General features: G+C 32.6%; 1 protein-coding gene and 1 pseudogene across 1 annotated transcript in view; both read right to left on the bottom strand.

Annotated features, from left to right (window-relative positions):
• LOC105619773 (protein held out wings) overlaps nucleotides 1-4,663 on the bottom strand; it is a 39,507-nt gene extending 34,844 nt beyond the window's left edge. The window contains exon 1 of the mRNA XM_012201290.1: nucleotides 4,537-4,663. Coding sequence (XP_012056680.1) covers nucleotides 4,537-4,663 — 127 coding nt within the window. The remainder of the gene's footprint in view (nucleotides 1-4,536) is intronic.
• Nucleotides 4,664-11,191: 6,528 nt separating this feature from the next.
• LOC105619969 lies at nucleotides 11,192-13,127 on the bottom strand (annotated as a pseudogene).
• Between the last annotated feature and the right edge of the window lie 3,012 nt (nucleotides 13,128-16,139).

Below are 16,139 nucleotides of genomic sequence, written 5' to 3'. Positions count from 1 at the left end.
CGCTGTAAAATAAACATTAATTTTGATTTAAAGACGTATAATGAATTTGATGAAACATGCAAAAATTAATATTTCAGTTTTTGTTTTAACATCTTTAAGTAAAAATTAATATTTTATTTTTTAGGATGTACAGAGTGGGCCATTTAAAATTTGGAATTTAATTTAGCTCTAAAAAAAACGCATGAATATTTTTCAAAGTTTATGGCTTTATTGGAAAGGTAGTACATTGCCATTAAACATGAAATACAATTTCATTCCAAATGATTTCCACGGCTGGCTGCACAATATCCCATTCTATCAACCCAATTTTTCAGTACATTTTCCACTGTATGGACGTATTTCATCGATGGCAACTTTGATTTCATGTTTTAATTCTTGAATCGTTTCTGGCTGATTAGCGTAACACTCATCCTTGACGGTTCCCCACAAAAAATAGTCCAGCGAAGTCAAATCTGCGAGGCGGCCAATTGACATCAGCATTTCGGCTGATTATGCGAATTTCTTACAGTTTGGGTTGAAGACTCATCACTTTGGAAGTAAGTTTTCAATATTTCCCAATTTTGTTCAAGCGTATAGCGACCCATTTCGTAAATGTCAAACAAAAAACTAAATTTCTGATACGTCATAAATTGTTATTATGCCTTTCAAACTCAAAATAACCAGTAGTTGAAATTCCAAACGCTAGATGGCCCACCCTGTATAATAATAGAAAACCTAATCTCTATAATTTAATCTCTAATTAAAAGAATATTATTGTAATTAAAGATTTTAAGTTATTAAGAATATTTTTAACAAATAAGAATTGAATTCTACTTGCAAGTGTATAACAGAAAACTATAATAACTATAGTTCCATTCGATTACCAAATATTTCTGACGGCGACACCGAGAAATCCATTTAATTGAATCAATTTATTTTTTGTTTGAATATGGGCAAACTCTTGATTGATGCAATAAAATAATTTATTGGACCAAACATTTGATTATTGTAATATTTTACTTGTTCTTAATAAATATTGACATCTGATAAGGTTGTTTATCCGAAACAAATAAAATGTTACAATATAGATAAGTTATTTTGTGTCAATCAAGAATTTGTTTATCAATATCCAAACAAAAAATTAATTGATTCAACTAAATAGATTTCTCAATGCAGAGCCTGATATTTATCGTAAATTATTTACACATTATTCATGACATTGATACGAAAGTATGATATAAAATGAATAAAAAAATATCTTCAATCCTACATCGCATTCGTATTGTTGTCATAAATATCAGATGCCAGCCTATTGCAATAATGTCGTACGTTTCCCCACATGATAACGTATTGCTATCGAATTATTGGCGATAGTCATGATAATCTCAAATGGCGCTAGTTCGCTAAAAATAAGGACCTGACCTTTCGTGGAATACTCCACGCATTTATTCTATACATTTCACGCGCGATTGAATTGCTATGCAGCTCATCGTTTCTTCGATATTGAATCCACAAAAGTGATCGCAAAAATTGCTCAGAGTGCAACGGTTTGCAAACTGACACAACTCGGAGAGGTTTTGCTTACGTATTCTTATTTCATGTCATACTTTTTTTGCTGTCAACTGAGAATTGTAATATAGAGGGAACGGGAAATATATTATATTTCATCGAATCATTCCTTTTATTCCTCAAAAACAGATATGATTTAAGTCAATTTCTATCAACATAGATTAACTTAAATCTTAGTTTAACTTTTTATTTTTTTCTAGTTCTTAAAATTAAAAAAACTTAGAATAAGTTAAAGTTGAGAATCGAGATTAAAGTTAATCTTCATTAACAAGCATTAGAAACAAATATTAATGTGACAACCTTTCTTGTATATGGTTTAACATGATAATATAATTATCATCTATATCTCGTTAATAAACACAATACAATATTACTTTGTTGATCACGTCATTTTTTAATTCTCTAGGATGGAAAATAAAAAATTTCTCCATTAACTTCAATAGTAAAAACTAATATTCACTTTTGTTTCCGACCTGTGGAAAAAATTATATGATTATCCTTTTCGCAGCGGTGCTGTTTACTTTATGTACCTGTTGCGCTTAAAATGCAACAGGTGCGTAATTGGACTGCAAGGGAGGGGCAAAGACGAAAGGCAGAAAATCAGCATCGTGATCATGGTATCGGTTATGTAACTTTTTCCCTAAGGCGGAAACATGAAAAGTGAAATTTTTTATATTATATCTGTATATCTGTACACACACATCTGTACATACATACAAAAATTAGATTAGAGATTGAAATTAGATTAGAATTTAACTAATCAAAGCAGAGTTCGCTATAAACATGAGATTAATTCTTATTCTTTTATACTTATTTTTACTAATATAGATTAACTTTAATCTCAGTTCAACTTGTCCGTCATTTTTTTCTAATTTTTAAAACTAGAAAAAGATGAAGAATTAGTTGAATCAAGATTAAAATTAAACAACATTGGTAGAAATGGATAATAATCAGTTAAATTCCAATCTAATTTCAATCTATAGTCTGAGCCCTTATTCTTGAAAAGTATCGCATACGAAAATTACGGAATGCTATAATATATGTAACGCATATCATAGTATTTCGTATGCGATACTTTTCAAGAATAGGGAGATAAGAGCCCTAGTTACGGTATCAGGATATAAAATCATCTGGACGTTTTTAGGACGTCTCTTTAAAGATCTATGCATCTATGGGCAGTGATCAGATAATAAACCATGAGATCCGTTGTAATTCTCGAATGAACATACCATGCCATCGCCACGCCGGCCACGTGACACACACGCGCCGGGCGTCGCGATAGCGAAAGGAGCGGATAAGGCACACGCGGGGGGTACCCGACACCTTACACAGGGTGTTCTACATGCATAGTCCCTGCGTTAGTGGGATTTTTTTCGAATGGAGTATCGGATTCCAATTACGGGCTTGAGTGGTGCAACAACGCGGGAATAAAAAGCAAAACAAGGAGGATATCATTTCTAAAACTCTCTAATCAGAATCAAGACAGAAAAACAACTTTTAACTTTGATCTCCTATGTTTTTTTCTCCCAATTCTTTCTGGGAGAAAGAGATAAAACAAAATGATAAAACAGAAAGAGAAAAAAATTCTAAATGTATGTCCTTTCTTGCGTGATTTTAGTAGATAAACTACAAGAAAAGAACAATTTTGAAGTATTTAAAAGTATTAACAAGATCTGAAAATAATTTTTGTTGAATCATCAAAATAATTACATAATAAAAAATTTAATTCTTAGAATGTAATTAAAAGTTTTAACTTCGTTCTAAATAAGTCTGAATGTCTTACATAATTATTTTAATAATTTAATAAAATTATCTTCAGATCTTTCTGTATGTAAATAAATTTTTAGATTTTAACAATTCCATGCATATTGCATACAAAATGCGACTCGAGCTCAGGAAGTCAATCACGTAATTTTTTTCTCTTCTCACGGCGGAAACGTGAAGAGTAAAAATTTTTTGTATGTATGTACTGAAAGAATAATGTTTTGTTTGATATATGTAGTAAAACTTTTTTACTTTTTATTTAAAAAATTTTGATTAAAACAAAATTTTTTAATTAAAAAATAAGGTTTTATAAGTCATATACCATATAAAATATTTCTTTCAGTGTACATATATATGCATATATATATATATATAAAAATTTTTACTTTTCACGTTTCCATTTAGAGAAAAAGTTACATAATTCTACAGATTCTTATTATAAAATCTCTAATTTTTTTTTGCGATGCATGTATTGCAAAAATCAGAAAAGGAAGTCGATCACTAATAATTACATTTGGTATACGTCACAACGAAGACGCGTGTATTCTTATCAGTGAGGAACTGGCGCTGGATGATGATTTTTTTCGTTGGTCATATCCGTAAACGACAGTGTTCAAAGATCGACGAATTCGTACAGAGATGCATGAAGAAACGATTAAAATCCATAGCCGGGATTAAATGTCTCGCCATATCAAGAAAATTATGACTTGTTCCGAAGTTAGGTTTTCCGGAACACCCTATATACGTCTTGTTCATAGCCATAGGAATTCGCTGATAACATTTTTGGGCCAATCGACTCGATCGACGACATTTTCGAACGAACGATAAATTGGAAAACGATACATGATGTGTGAAGTCGGCAATCCAGATGGACGAATGAGAGAAATGCTTCTGCGACTTGATCATCGAAGGAGAAGAAAGACACGCGATCTCTCCGTTACGTCACGATGAAAAATTCATCGCCGAGCGTATTCGGAGGCGCGCAAGTGCGCAAAATGGCGTAGTTCGCGAAATCCCTCGCGTTACATGACCGTTCAAATTCGGCCGCGCGTACACTTTAGCTACACATTTATTTCTGGATTTCCCGGAAATCTTACCTTCGCCCCGGACACATGACACAACGCCGAGACGCCAGAGACGAACAAAAAATATAAAGAGCGGCAGAGATCGAGATGAAAAAAAAACCGGAGTAAAAAAAAGGGACGAAAAAAAATTGTCACTCACCCTCATCCAGCAGACGTTCCACGTGAATGAAGACATTTGGGAAGGCAGCTAGCTGCTTCCGGTCCTTCAGCAACTGTGACAGGTAGTCCGCTATACTCTGCGTCGTCGTGTTAGTATTATCACACATCGCAAATTGTACTCGGCTGCTTCAATGGCGAATGTTGGCGCGTGTTGGGCGCGCGCGGGCACGCTTAATGCAACACTCAAAGGGGAGGCGACGAGTGAGCGGGCCGCAACGTTATGCGGCGGCGGCGGCGGCGGTGACGGCGGCAGCGGCGGCGCAGTGTCGAGACGGGACGGAGAACGGCAGAGTTGTTCTCTCTCCGGTTACGAGAGAGCACCAGGCGCGCGCGGACGGGCGGAGACGTACTGACGCAGGAGCGTTTAAAAGAAAAGGAGCCGGAGCGAAGTCAGCGAAGGCGGCGAGCAGCGACGATGGCGTTGAAGACGGGGAAAGGGGAGCGCAAGAGGGGGGGAGGGAGACAGTGACGCGGAGAATGGGAGAAAAAGACGAAGGAAAGACAACGAGGAAGGAGAAAGAGGGACGAGGCGAAGGAGGAGAAGAGGAGAAGCGAGACTCCCGCTAACGTGGAGGGATCGGAGCGAAGGTGCGAGAGAGAGGGAAGGATAAGGGGAGGGAGCCGGAGAGCGAACGCACGAGCGACACTCCTCCGAGAGAGTCGTAAAGTCGCTTCGCCTATCGCCTATCGTTCGTTCTTTTCTTTTTTCCTTCTTTTACTTTTATTTTTTTTTCAGCGATGTAATCGAGAACTCCGTTTAATCGCTTCTCTTCTCGTATTAGCGTCCGATTTCTTCGATATATATTTTTCCCGTCAACTCCGTCGAAGATAATTCTCTCCCTTTTTCTTCAGTTTTATCCCGCTTGACTCAGTCAATCTTTCCTTTTCGAGGAAACACACTCACGTCGTCACAGTTGATTATTGCGCTTTCAAGAACGATCCCACTGGTAAACGCACGCCGCAGTAGATCGCGAGAAGCGACGTGGGAGCGATGGTAGGAAGGGAATGAGAGGGAGGGAGATACGAATGGAGAGAGGGAGAAAGAACGTAGGAAGAGAGCGAGAGAGGAGCGTCGAAGATAAATAGAACGATCGACAAAGTTTTGGAGAGAGAAAGAAAAAACCAAAGAGAATCGGATAAAACGGCAAAGGGAGAGAGAGAGAGAAAGAGAAAGAGAGAGAAAGGGAGAGAGAGAGAGAGAGAAAGGATTAGACATGCATAGAGACAATGGTGTATGTCTCTCTCTCTCGCTCGCTTGCGTGAGGAGGATAAAATCGGAATGCGAATCGCGAGAATTCAAGAGTAAGTACACACGCTTTGGAATTCTCGGCTCTACTGATTGCACCGCCCGTGCACGGTGCATGCGCGCCTAGTCGAGTCGAGCGGCGCCGACTCGAGCCGAGGAGCGGGCTAGCGGGCGCATGCGCGCTACGCGCGCCGCGTTTCCCTGCGTTGTCGGTCATCATGAGGAACGTCGCCACTCGCTATGCGTTTACCGCCCACTACCATATACGGCCTCTGCATACGCGCTAGCATCGAGCGAGAGCGAGAGAAACGGAAAGAGAAAGGGAGAGGGAGATAAGCGCCATACCATCATGTCGCGGAGTTGGATAATTCAGGCCCGCGTCCACGGGCCAACGCACCGTCCGTTTCTCTTAACGCGATATTGCGTATATCCGTGAGAGGCGAATTATTGTATCTTTTTTTTCTTTTTCAGATACGTCGTCTTTCACTACCACGAATGATCTCGCGGGATGTATATCTATATTTTATATCGAAAATGTCTTTGATTTCAGCTGGAGTTAGCTAGAACGCCATGGAATTCTCGAAGGGAAGATCACTTCCTCTAAAATTTTTCTGGTGATCTTTCCCAGTCATGGGTTTCCAATTACAATTTTTAATCTTGGCCAATCTTGGTTCCGGACGCGACGACATGCAAATCGTTAACTTTTTATATCGGACTTTTTAAGAACATATTTGGTCTATTTATTTTTAAATATCTTTGAGATCGCTGATTATAGAAAAATGGAACCAAAATATAAAAATTTGAAATTCATTGTAGTAGGTACGAAAAGATAAAATATTTAAGATATAAAATTCTAATTAAATTATGTATCAGAATTTTTTAGAATCGCTGGACAGATCCAATATGGCGAATATAAAAAAAAAATATATATATATATATAGATATATGTATATAATTCCTTCCAATTTTTATAAAAATTGTAACGTTTTCAAGAAAGAAATATATTTTTAAAAAACATTTTTATTTTTATAATCTATTATTAATCAAAATTGTATTTCTAAATTAATATTACAAAATTTTAATTCAAATTATTTAAATTAATTTTCTGGAAAATTTATTTTCTGAAAACTTTTCTGAAAACTTTTCTGAAAACTTTATTTTCTATGTCGTTGTTGTAACAAATGAGCAATATGTCTTATTGAAGACTTAAGAAAGATGAACTTTTAATATGACTGAATAACCGAAGTGCCGATTGACAAGACAGGGATACGGTAGTGCGATATACTTCCTCGCCAATCGTCCCGGCTTCGCGAAGAATGCGTTCGTGGACAGAAGTAGGGAGAAAAAAATAGGCCGTGTAGAACACATCCTGAGTGCGCAACAAGCCGACCTCTCCCAACTAAGATCGGTGCATTACATCAACGGTGCGCAACATCGTTACGATCTCCGGAGCTCCGGCGTGCCTTAGAATGCATAATTAATAATTCTACCTACTCACTTGCGATATACTAACGCCGACCAAGGCGTGAACGTACAAGGTGATACCCGCGAGCATGTCGCCGATTCATATATTAACGACGCACGTGCCGTGCACCAACGATGCTCTTAATCGGGATTTATTTCTTTTTCTTCCTTTTAGAGAATTTTGCTTATCTTAGAGATTCTATAACAGAGCATAAGCAATTTTGTCAAAATCCTACGAAAGAGAAAGATTTTTATAATTTCTCCCATGCAATATATGTACTTATTAACTTTAATTAAGATTATAGAATAAGAAAGTACAAGTTAAAATGAGAGAGTATATGTACTCTCTACGAAAAATTATATATACCTTTCTCTTGTAAAAGATTTTGACAAAAATCGCTTGTGGCTAAACTCTGATCATATATATGATCTCTAGCTAATCTGACAAAAATATTTTGAAATCAACAAAACATACCAATAAGAAGAAATGGCATTTTAAGAGCAATGGATATTATAATTCTATTTGGTCTTACCAAAATGCCATTACTTTAATCAAAACATTTTTTTCAATGCAGGCTATAATAATTCCAAGATCGCGAGATCCAAGATAGAGATTAGAACATTCTCACTAATTAAAAGTGAAAATATAATAGTAATATGTTTATAACTCGCAAATTAATATTGGTCCGACGTACATATATTGACCATTTTATTTAAAATATCATGGCTAAAAGGTTCGTTTAAACAAGTTAGGATAATGATGTAATGTCCCTTTTAATTAATTGTCTATTAATTAAAATTTTAATTTCGATTTAATTTACACTTTATCTTTGCCTTAGAATAAAAAAAGGACAAAAAGTGAATTAAACCGAGTTAATATAGAAATTGATATAAGAATCTTCATTCAATTCTATAAAGTTCTAAAGAATGAATTTGTTTTGAAAACAAAATGCTAGAAAAGATGAAAAATAATACTATAAATCGATTTAACAAAAGAGTATAGCGAATTCTAGTCACATCTCGTCGTTTGAATAGAAAAATTGTATTCTAGTATCGTACGTTTCTCGCATGAAGCATGCTTTTATACGGGATCCGGTGTGTACAACCAATCCTGTAGGAGGAGCATTACTGTGATTTCTGCCCGGCTGGATTACCAATGGAAATACCATTACGAGGTAGTCACCGTTGACAGTTAATGGTGTCAACGGTGCGCATTCGCCACTAGTTTGTCTTTACGGATCGCTTAAGAGAGCGCACGTGGTTACGGAATGTTTCATCCGTGTGGAAAGAAAGCAAAGCCTATTCTCCTTTCGTCTTTCTGTCTCTTTTTCAGCAGCAAAAAGTACGAATTGAACCTTTATTATAATCTTTCATTAATGAAGATTGCAAAACAGATCGCGATGAAACGGCGTCTAACGAATCAATTATGATTATTAAAATACAGTAAATAAATTATTTTTTTTTTAAGTCTTCTCTCTAAAAATTTTAGAGTGAGAATCTCACTAAGAAATAAAATCTTACTCTTAAAGATTAAAAATTGTTCTTTTCAAGGTTGACTCCATTTTCATCCTTTGAAATTCCATTTCAATCAACACGAAAAGAATAATTTTGCTATGTAAAAATTTAACTAAATTCATATTCGAAAATAATTTGATGTACTATCAAAAAAATTATATAGAAAAATAATTTTGTTGTACTACCAAAATAATTATTTAGGACGCTCAAACGTGGTTGGTGGTAAAAGATCAAAATTTTTGACAGCATTGCTCATTATACTTGAATTTACTACGTAATTATTTTGATAGTCTAACAAAATTTTTTTCAGATCTGTATTTAGCTAAATTTTTAGATATTTCAACAAAATGTTTTCCGTAAAGAATTTAACAAATTCTTTTAACATGAGTACTTGAAATTTGAGGACATTAAATTAATGTTTACAATGCTATAATCCGAATATGATCTTTCAATTATCCAAAACAATTATTATCCAGAGATTATTTAAATCCAGGTGCTCGAATTATCTGAATAATTTGAATTTTAGGTCTTCATTAATTGTAACCATCTTTTCGCTGATAATATTTCCATCGAAAGCCTTGAAAAATTTAAGAAATGAATCTTAAAAATCAATTTAATATTTGTAATCGCAATTTAAATGAGAGACTCGATGGTTTGATATTCGAAAAATCCAATCCATGAATTTGAGTTCGAATTAGCAAATTATAAGGCGTTTCTATTCTTGGATTCTGTTCAATTACAATCAGCCTCTCGTCCGCAACTTTCGAAAAATCACCGGTGACGGAATGATCGCGCATAGATCGAATTCAAGGTGTGATTTCCGATCGATTGATCGGCCACGTCGATTACGCTGCCTCTTTAGTGTTCTCCCACGGACTTTACCTTCTATGCCATGTATCCAGCGCCTACACGCGCGCACGCACGCACGCATGCACGCACGCACACGCTGGCTAATGCAAAAGTGACGTTGACGTCACGCGTCCGTACATGGACTCACTGTGAAAACTGTGTGGGTGTCGCACGTTATAAATTACTTCGTCTTGGACTTTTTCCCCTGTTACTCCACATCCTTCTTCTATTCCCATCTCGATCGCCTCTGTAATCTTCAAATCTTCGAATAAAGAGAAAAAACTGCATTTGTAGATTCTGACTAACTCGATAAAAAAAACTTAGGAAAAACAGAGTGAAGTCACAATCATTAAGAAGAAAAAGCTGAATAAGTCTAGAATGATAGTTTTTTATTAACATAAAGCGAATGTATTTTCGATCTGATATCAAATCTAAAAATGTACAATTATGCCTCAACTAAGGCTTAATATCTCAAATATCTTATGTCTTAATCTCGTGTATAAAGTGATACCGTTCGATGAAGATTCAAATGATTTGTTTATTACTAAAGCTATTCGTTCACTAAAGCTATTCACTTATCACGTATATACATAGTATATGCAATATTTTGACTTTAATCCTTCGTAGTCCAACCGAGGCTTTGAAGAGCCACGCAAATACAAACAAAATGAAAACATTTCGGATATTGTAAAATCATATTCTTGAATATATCAGAATTTTTTTAGATTTTTTAGAGTCCAAAAATCTCTCTTTGAAAAATACAATCTGACACTAGTGAATCGATTGGATTAGAAAAACAATAAAAAAAACATTAAACTATGGAAGGTTAATATGATCTGGACATATGCTTCTCACATGTTGCACTTTATTTATGAATTGTCAGTAGTGCGATAAGATCATTTTCTAGCAATCAAATTGGAATTGTCAACTGTCGATGCTAAAGTTATCACATCGAGATGTATTAATATCATTAAATTGATATTGAATGCTTAATGATGCCGTCGAACACCATTGTCTATCGTCTACACCTATAAGGTGCGCGTGGATGCCTGTTACCTGCTGAATTACCGATTATCCTGCCCACGTTTGCTATCTGGCGAAAGGTCTTGGTGCATTTCAGCCGCTTTGCCGGATCGTTTATATTTTTGAAATATCCGTCTCCGCTGAGTTTCTTTTTGTGATCGTGAAGACTTACTAATTTCCACTTCTATTAAAGAGTTAAATAGGAAAAAATGAAAGTTTAACATTAAGCTAATTAGTGGCGCATATTTGTGTTCGAACTCACATATGAATTAATTTAATATTGAGAAAGCAATAATTAAAATTAATTTGATTAATTCAAATATAGGCGATAAATATAGATTGAATGTTTTTTGCCTATGTTATCGTTGAAGATTTGAATAAATACTTAAGAATCTTTGAAGAGATATCTATAAATTTAAAAAATTATAAATAAATTTGTCCGAGCTTGTAAACTTTTGCACTTTTGCTTCAACTTAGAATGTATATTTCTATTATATATAATTTTTGTTGTTAAATTAAAAAATATACTTAAGTCCTATTATCGGTGAAATCCGAAAGATTTAGCGACTTTCGCCAGATCTAGAGTGTTTATATCAAAGATCTGCTTCAAATGATGTGAATAATACGCTCTGTAATACGAATGTAATTCTTGAAGGCTTCCTTTGTCAACTGATGTAAGAAGTAATTCTTACTAACTTCAATTAACTTCTCAAGCTAAAACAGAAGATATCCTATATAATAGCTTTATAGATATTACTGAATATCTACGCAGATATTTTAATTAAATTAAGAATTGTATACATTTCTCTACTTAAAAAATGCGGTAAAATCATACATATATTCTCATGAATGTTTTAATATTTCTTAGTTTCAGTTTAAACTCAGAGTGTTTAAATTACAGTCCAGATAAAAAATATTAAATTTTAAAAGAAAATTACGTAAAATATATTCATTGTTTATAATTGTATATCGGCAATTTTATTTCAAGAGAATTCATATTCGTTTATGGATACACGAGCTATTTCGAGATAACGAAGGAAGCTAAGCTCTTCTGGTTGTCATCAGCAATGCATGATCGCTACTATCGTCTCCGCGAGCGATTCAACCAATACTATGGATATATTCCTAAAAGTTGTACAAATTCAATGTTAAAAATCAATGTTCATTAATTAGTATTTATTGAGAAAAGCGTTGCAAAATTGATGAAAGGTAATTCTTTTCGTTTGTTTCTGCTTGCTCTGTTAATGAAAGCATGAACACTAAGTTCATAAAAATATTGCGATTTCGAGAAAAATGGCATCGGAAAAATCTAATAACATACATGTATACTCATCACTGATAAATCAATGTAGTTTAAAAGTTCATGGTAATATTTAACGGACATGCAAGAATTGAAGAAAATCATCATCTTCTTTTTTTGTTTTCTTTAAGAACGTGAACAAAAGTAGAAATCTTTTCTCGCTCGACATGCTATGTAATCCTGCTGTAAGTCCTCCACAGTCGCCATATCCTTGTCGACTTCCACATGTATAAGTTTTTTTTAACGCTTATTTTGTTATTGTTGTGATCTTTTGTGTATTTGTCGCGCTGAAGAAGATAATTTGTCGACGTTCTGCAACAGTAATTCAAGTAGTAAAGACAAAAACAATTTACTTTTAATAATTAATACGCAGTGTACTTACTGGGAAGAATGTTGATGATTTCAACTCTTCCTTGTATCCAATATCTAAAATACGATCTGCTTCGTCAATGATCAAATATTGAAGAAATTTCTTATAAGAAATCAGGTGTGTTTTGCAAATAATCTAATAATCGTTCTGGCATCGCCACAATAATATTGATCCCTTTTCCAAGTTTTGCTCTATCTATGGCATCAGAAGACCATATGTATCATAATGATATTTCATTAATTTTTCCGAGACTCCGAAAGTTTGCATAGACAATTCTCTTGTGGGAGACATAATGATACAACCAGTAAACATTTATCCATTCAAATTTGCTGCTGATTTTTTATAACTGGATTGTTAGAATCGAGATAGCTTTATTCTTATTAGTAGCTTTTCCTTTTAATTCATTCTCAATATAATTTAAAGATAGAAATTATATATCAATTGGATATATCATTATTGAATATTATATACTTTATACTTTATACGAAAATTACAGTTGCATTTAAATAATTTTTTATTTATATAAAAATAAATTCATAAAGAATATTTATATAAGAATAATTTCATTATTTATGAAATAAAAAATAATCTAAATGCTTTTCTAACACTGGCTATCAAATTTACATACCATTATAAGGCATGAACTTCCATCTATAAATTAATTCAACAGCAGGAATTAAAAAGGTTTTGTCAGATCCAGTTTTAGCCAAGCAAATCTTTCCCTTCAAGAAAGAATGGAATAGCTAATGCTTGTATCTCAGTCATATATGTAAAATCCATATTCTCCATTGCTTTCATTATCATCTGGTTCAATATTGAGCAGCTTGCTATCATTCATCATTTCAAAATTTATAAGCTGTATCAAGTGCTAAATAACAATATATATATATAATATTATTAGAAAGTGCTAAATAATGGCTGTGTTCTATTTAACATTCGTAGAATCATTTCATTCTTATCATTTATCAAATGTTAAACAAAAACAAACGATGTTCGTGAGCAATATGTATAATATTATTAGAAAGTGCAGAAATATCATTCAGTTACTAGCTTAGTCATATCAGAAATACATACGATTCTCAGAAATTAAAGATCGTTTAACTATCTCCTCAGACTCTTCATTTTTCTTGGATACATTTCACATTGATTTCATCTTTTCTAAAAAAAAGATACATGGATCATTATTAATAATTATATAATAAAACAGAAAATACACATGATTAATTCTGCAAATAGCATTTTCAATTTCTTTACTGAAAAAATTCACACCTTGTACATTTAAAATAATTTAAAAAATAAATTGTAAGAATAAATTAGAAGAATTTATACAGACTTTTTGAAGGGATATCCTTTGTGTTTGTCGACTTGTCTCAGATATTTTTTTCTGATCTGATTGTATCTATATATACAAAAGTATTTTATTGAAGAAATAATGATAAACACATTTAAAAAAAAATAAAAGAAGATTGATATTGAGAGACAACTAGTTTTGCCACACAATTTCCTTAAATACAAATTTATTATTTAAATGTCCATATGAGAACTAACCTCAAAAATAAAAATATTTTTATCTTTTTGCTCTTCCCGCCGTTTTAGTACAGTTAATTTTGTCTTTTCATTTTTTAATTTTTCGTATCAGCACTTTCTCGGAAACTGATATTTTTTAAAATTGCAGAACAGTATCTTAAAATGATATCAAAAATTGTTTATAGTCCATTAGAACCTATTGGGCGCGTTCGAAATTTAAATCACTTTAAACAGGACAAATCTGCTAACGCTAACTTGCTCGCCGAGCGATTGAATGTGATTGATTAGATCTATCAGTAACAATCAATCATTTGCTTGGCGAGCAGACTAGCTGTTTTGCTGATTTGAAAGTAAATTCATTAGATTCGTAATAATTCGTATAAGCGTACATTTCGTTTCATGCATAATGTGCATATAATGCACCATTTATCCTTGTTTAACATTTGATGAATAACAAAACTAAATGATGAATCATATGTGAAACGAGATGCATTCTAGATTGCGCGCTCCCATTAGAAATGCAAAATAGTTTAAAATATGAATGTAGATATCTATCTTGTAATATTTATTATAAACAATTTTACATATATATGCATTGCTATTCTTTGTGTGTGTGTGTTATATATACCACATGTACTATCCTAGAATAGCAATGGAAATAATTATTTCAAAAAATTACTTCAAGTATATATGAATAATCAAGATAATATTCTTGAGACAGGTCCTTTCTATATAAAGATTATACGACTTCCACGGGTCTTTTCTATATAAAGATTATGCGGGTTTCTTCCGTGTCCAGATCCATTCTTGGAATGCCAACGTTTCGTGAACCTTGCAGTTCACTTTATCAGGGCGAGGAGCAGCCTGATACTTATATAATATACAATGTATATACAATATAATAATATACAAATATCTTATGCTATACAGAGTGTTTCCTATAATCATCTAAAATATCTCCGTTGTTTTTAATGATATGATAAAATATTAAAGAAAAAAGTTCGATTCAAGAGTCACATATTATATTGAGCAAAAAATTTTTCTCAAGGTTCTATTTTTTTAAATTTCAAGATCACTTCCACATTTTTAAATGGAATTGTATGATTTTTTTTATACAATATGATTCCTCTAATTATTCTGAATATAAAAGTATTAAAGTAGTGATGTAAAAATATCAAGTTAGTTATGAGATATTTTATACTTTATTCTGTATGTGTTGACATAAAAATTAACATGACATATTAAATATCTCGTAAATTATTAATGTTTTTTATAATCATAAATTAATACTTCTATGAACAGAATAATGAGATGAATCATATTATGTAAAAATCATATTATGTAAAAAAAAATCACGCAATTCCACTTAAAAAAATGAAGATTATCTTGAAATCTCAAAAAAATATGACCTTGAGAAAAATTTTTTGTTCATCATAATATGTGCCTCTTCAAATCGAATACTTTCTCCTTTGACATTTTCTTGTATCATTAAAAACAATGGAGATATTCTAGATTAAGTTAGAAGAAACACCCTGTATAATAAATAATTAAGATTATATGTAGTATTTCGTAAATTCCTTAGATTTTCATAAAACGTTAAGTGTGTAACTTGCATTCTTGTCAATAGAACATAAAATATTCTCGCAAAAATTCATCACTAGCTGTTTGTAGCTTGCACGCATGCACTTTCCATCTACATTAAATTATTAAATGTATGGACTCAATTTTTTTATCTTATTTGTTTTAGAAATCCTTTTTATTATTTGACTTTTTGTTTTACATATACATAATAATTTTTTAATTCTATATTCTTATACATAAAAACTCATAATTATAGTTGAATATAATACTACAATGTTCATAAACGGTTAATATTATATTATTGTATGTGTAACGTATGCAATAATTTCGTGGAACTATCTAAATAACTTCCTGGTTAATAAAAAATTAGAATTAAGTATTTATGAATTAGAATTGATAAATATCGTTCAGAAAATCGTTTAATTTACATAATATTTGGACGCGAAGACATGTATAAATGTATTCCATCACTATTAATCATAATCTATATAATTATCTATTTTTATTATAACTTTATTTATCACTATCTTTAATTTTTTCTTTATGTTTTGTGTTCTAATAAACAATTATGTAAGTACGAAACAAGTATTTTTTGCATCATAGTATTATATATGTGTAAATATGCACATATTTGCACGGATTTAATTATGGAGTACAATTGTTATTTATAATTATAAAATATACAACAAAATGAAAACTAATTACGGA

The sequence above is a fragment of the Atta cephalotes genome (assembly GCF_000143395.1).
Source record: "Atta cephalotes unplaced genomic scaffold scaffold00023, whole genome shotgun sequence".
Lineage (NCBI taxonomy): Eukaryota > Metazoa > Arthropoda > Insecta > Hymenoptera > Formicidae > Atta > Atta cephalotes.
Note: the sequence above shows the minus strand (reverse complement) of the source record. Positions and strands in the feature narration are given on the sequence as shown.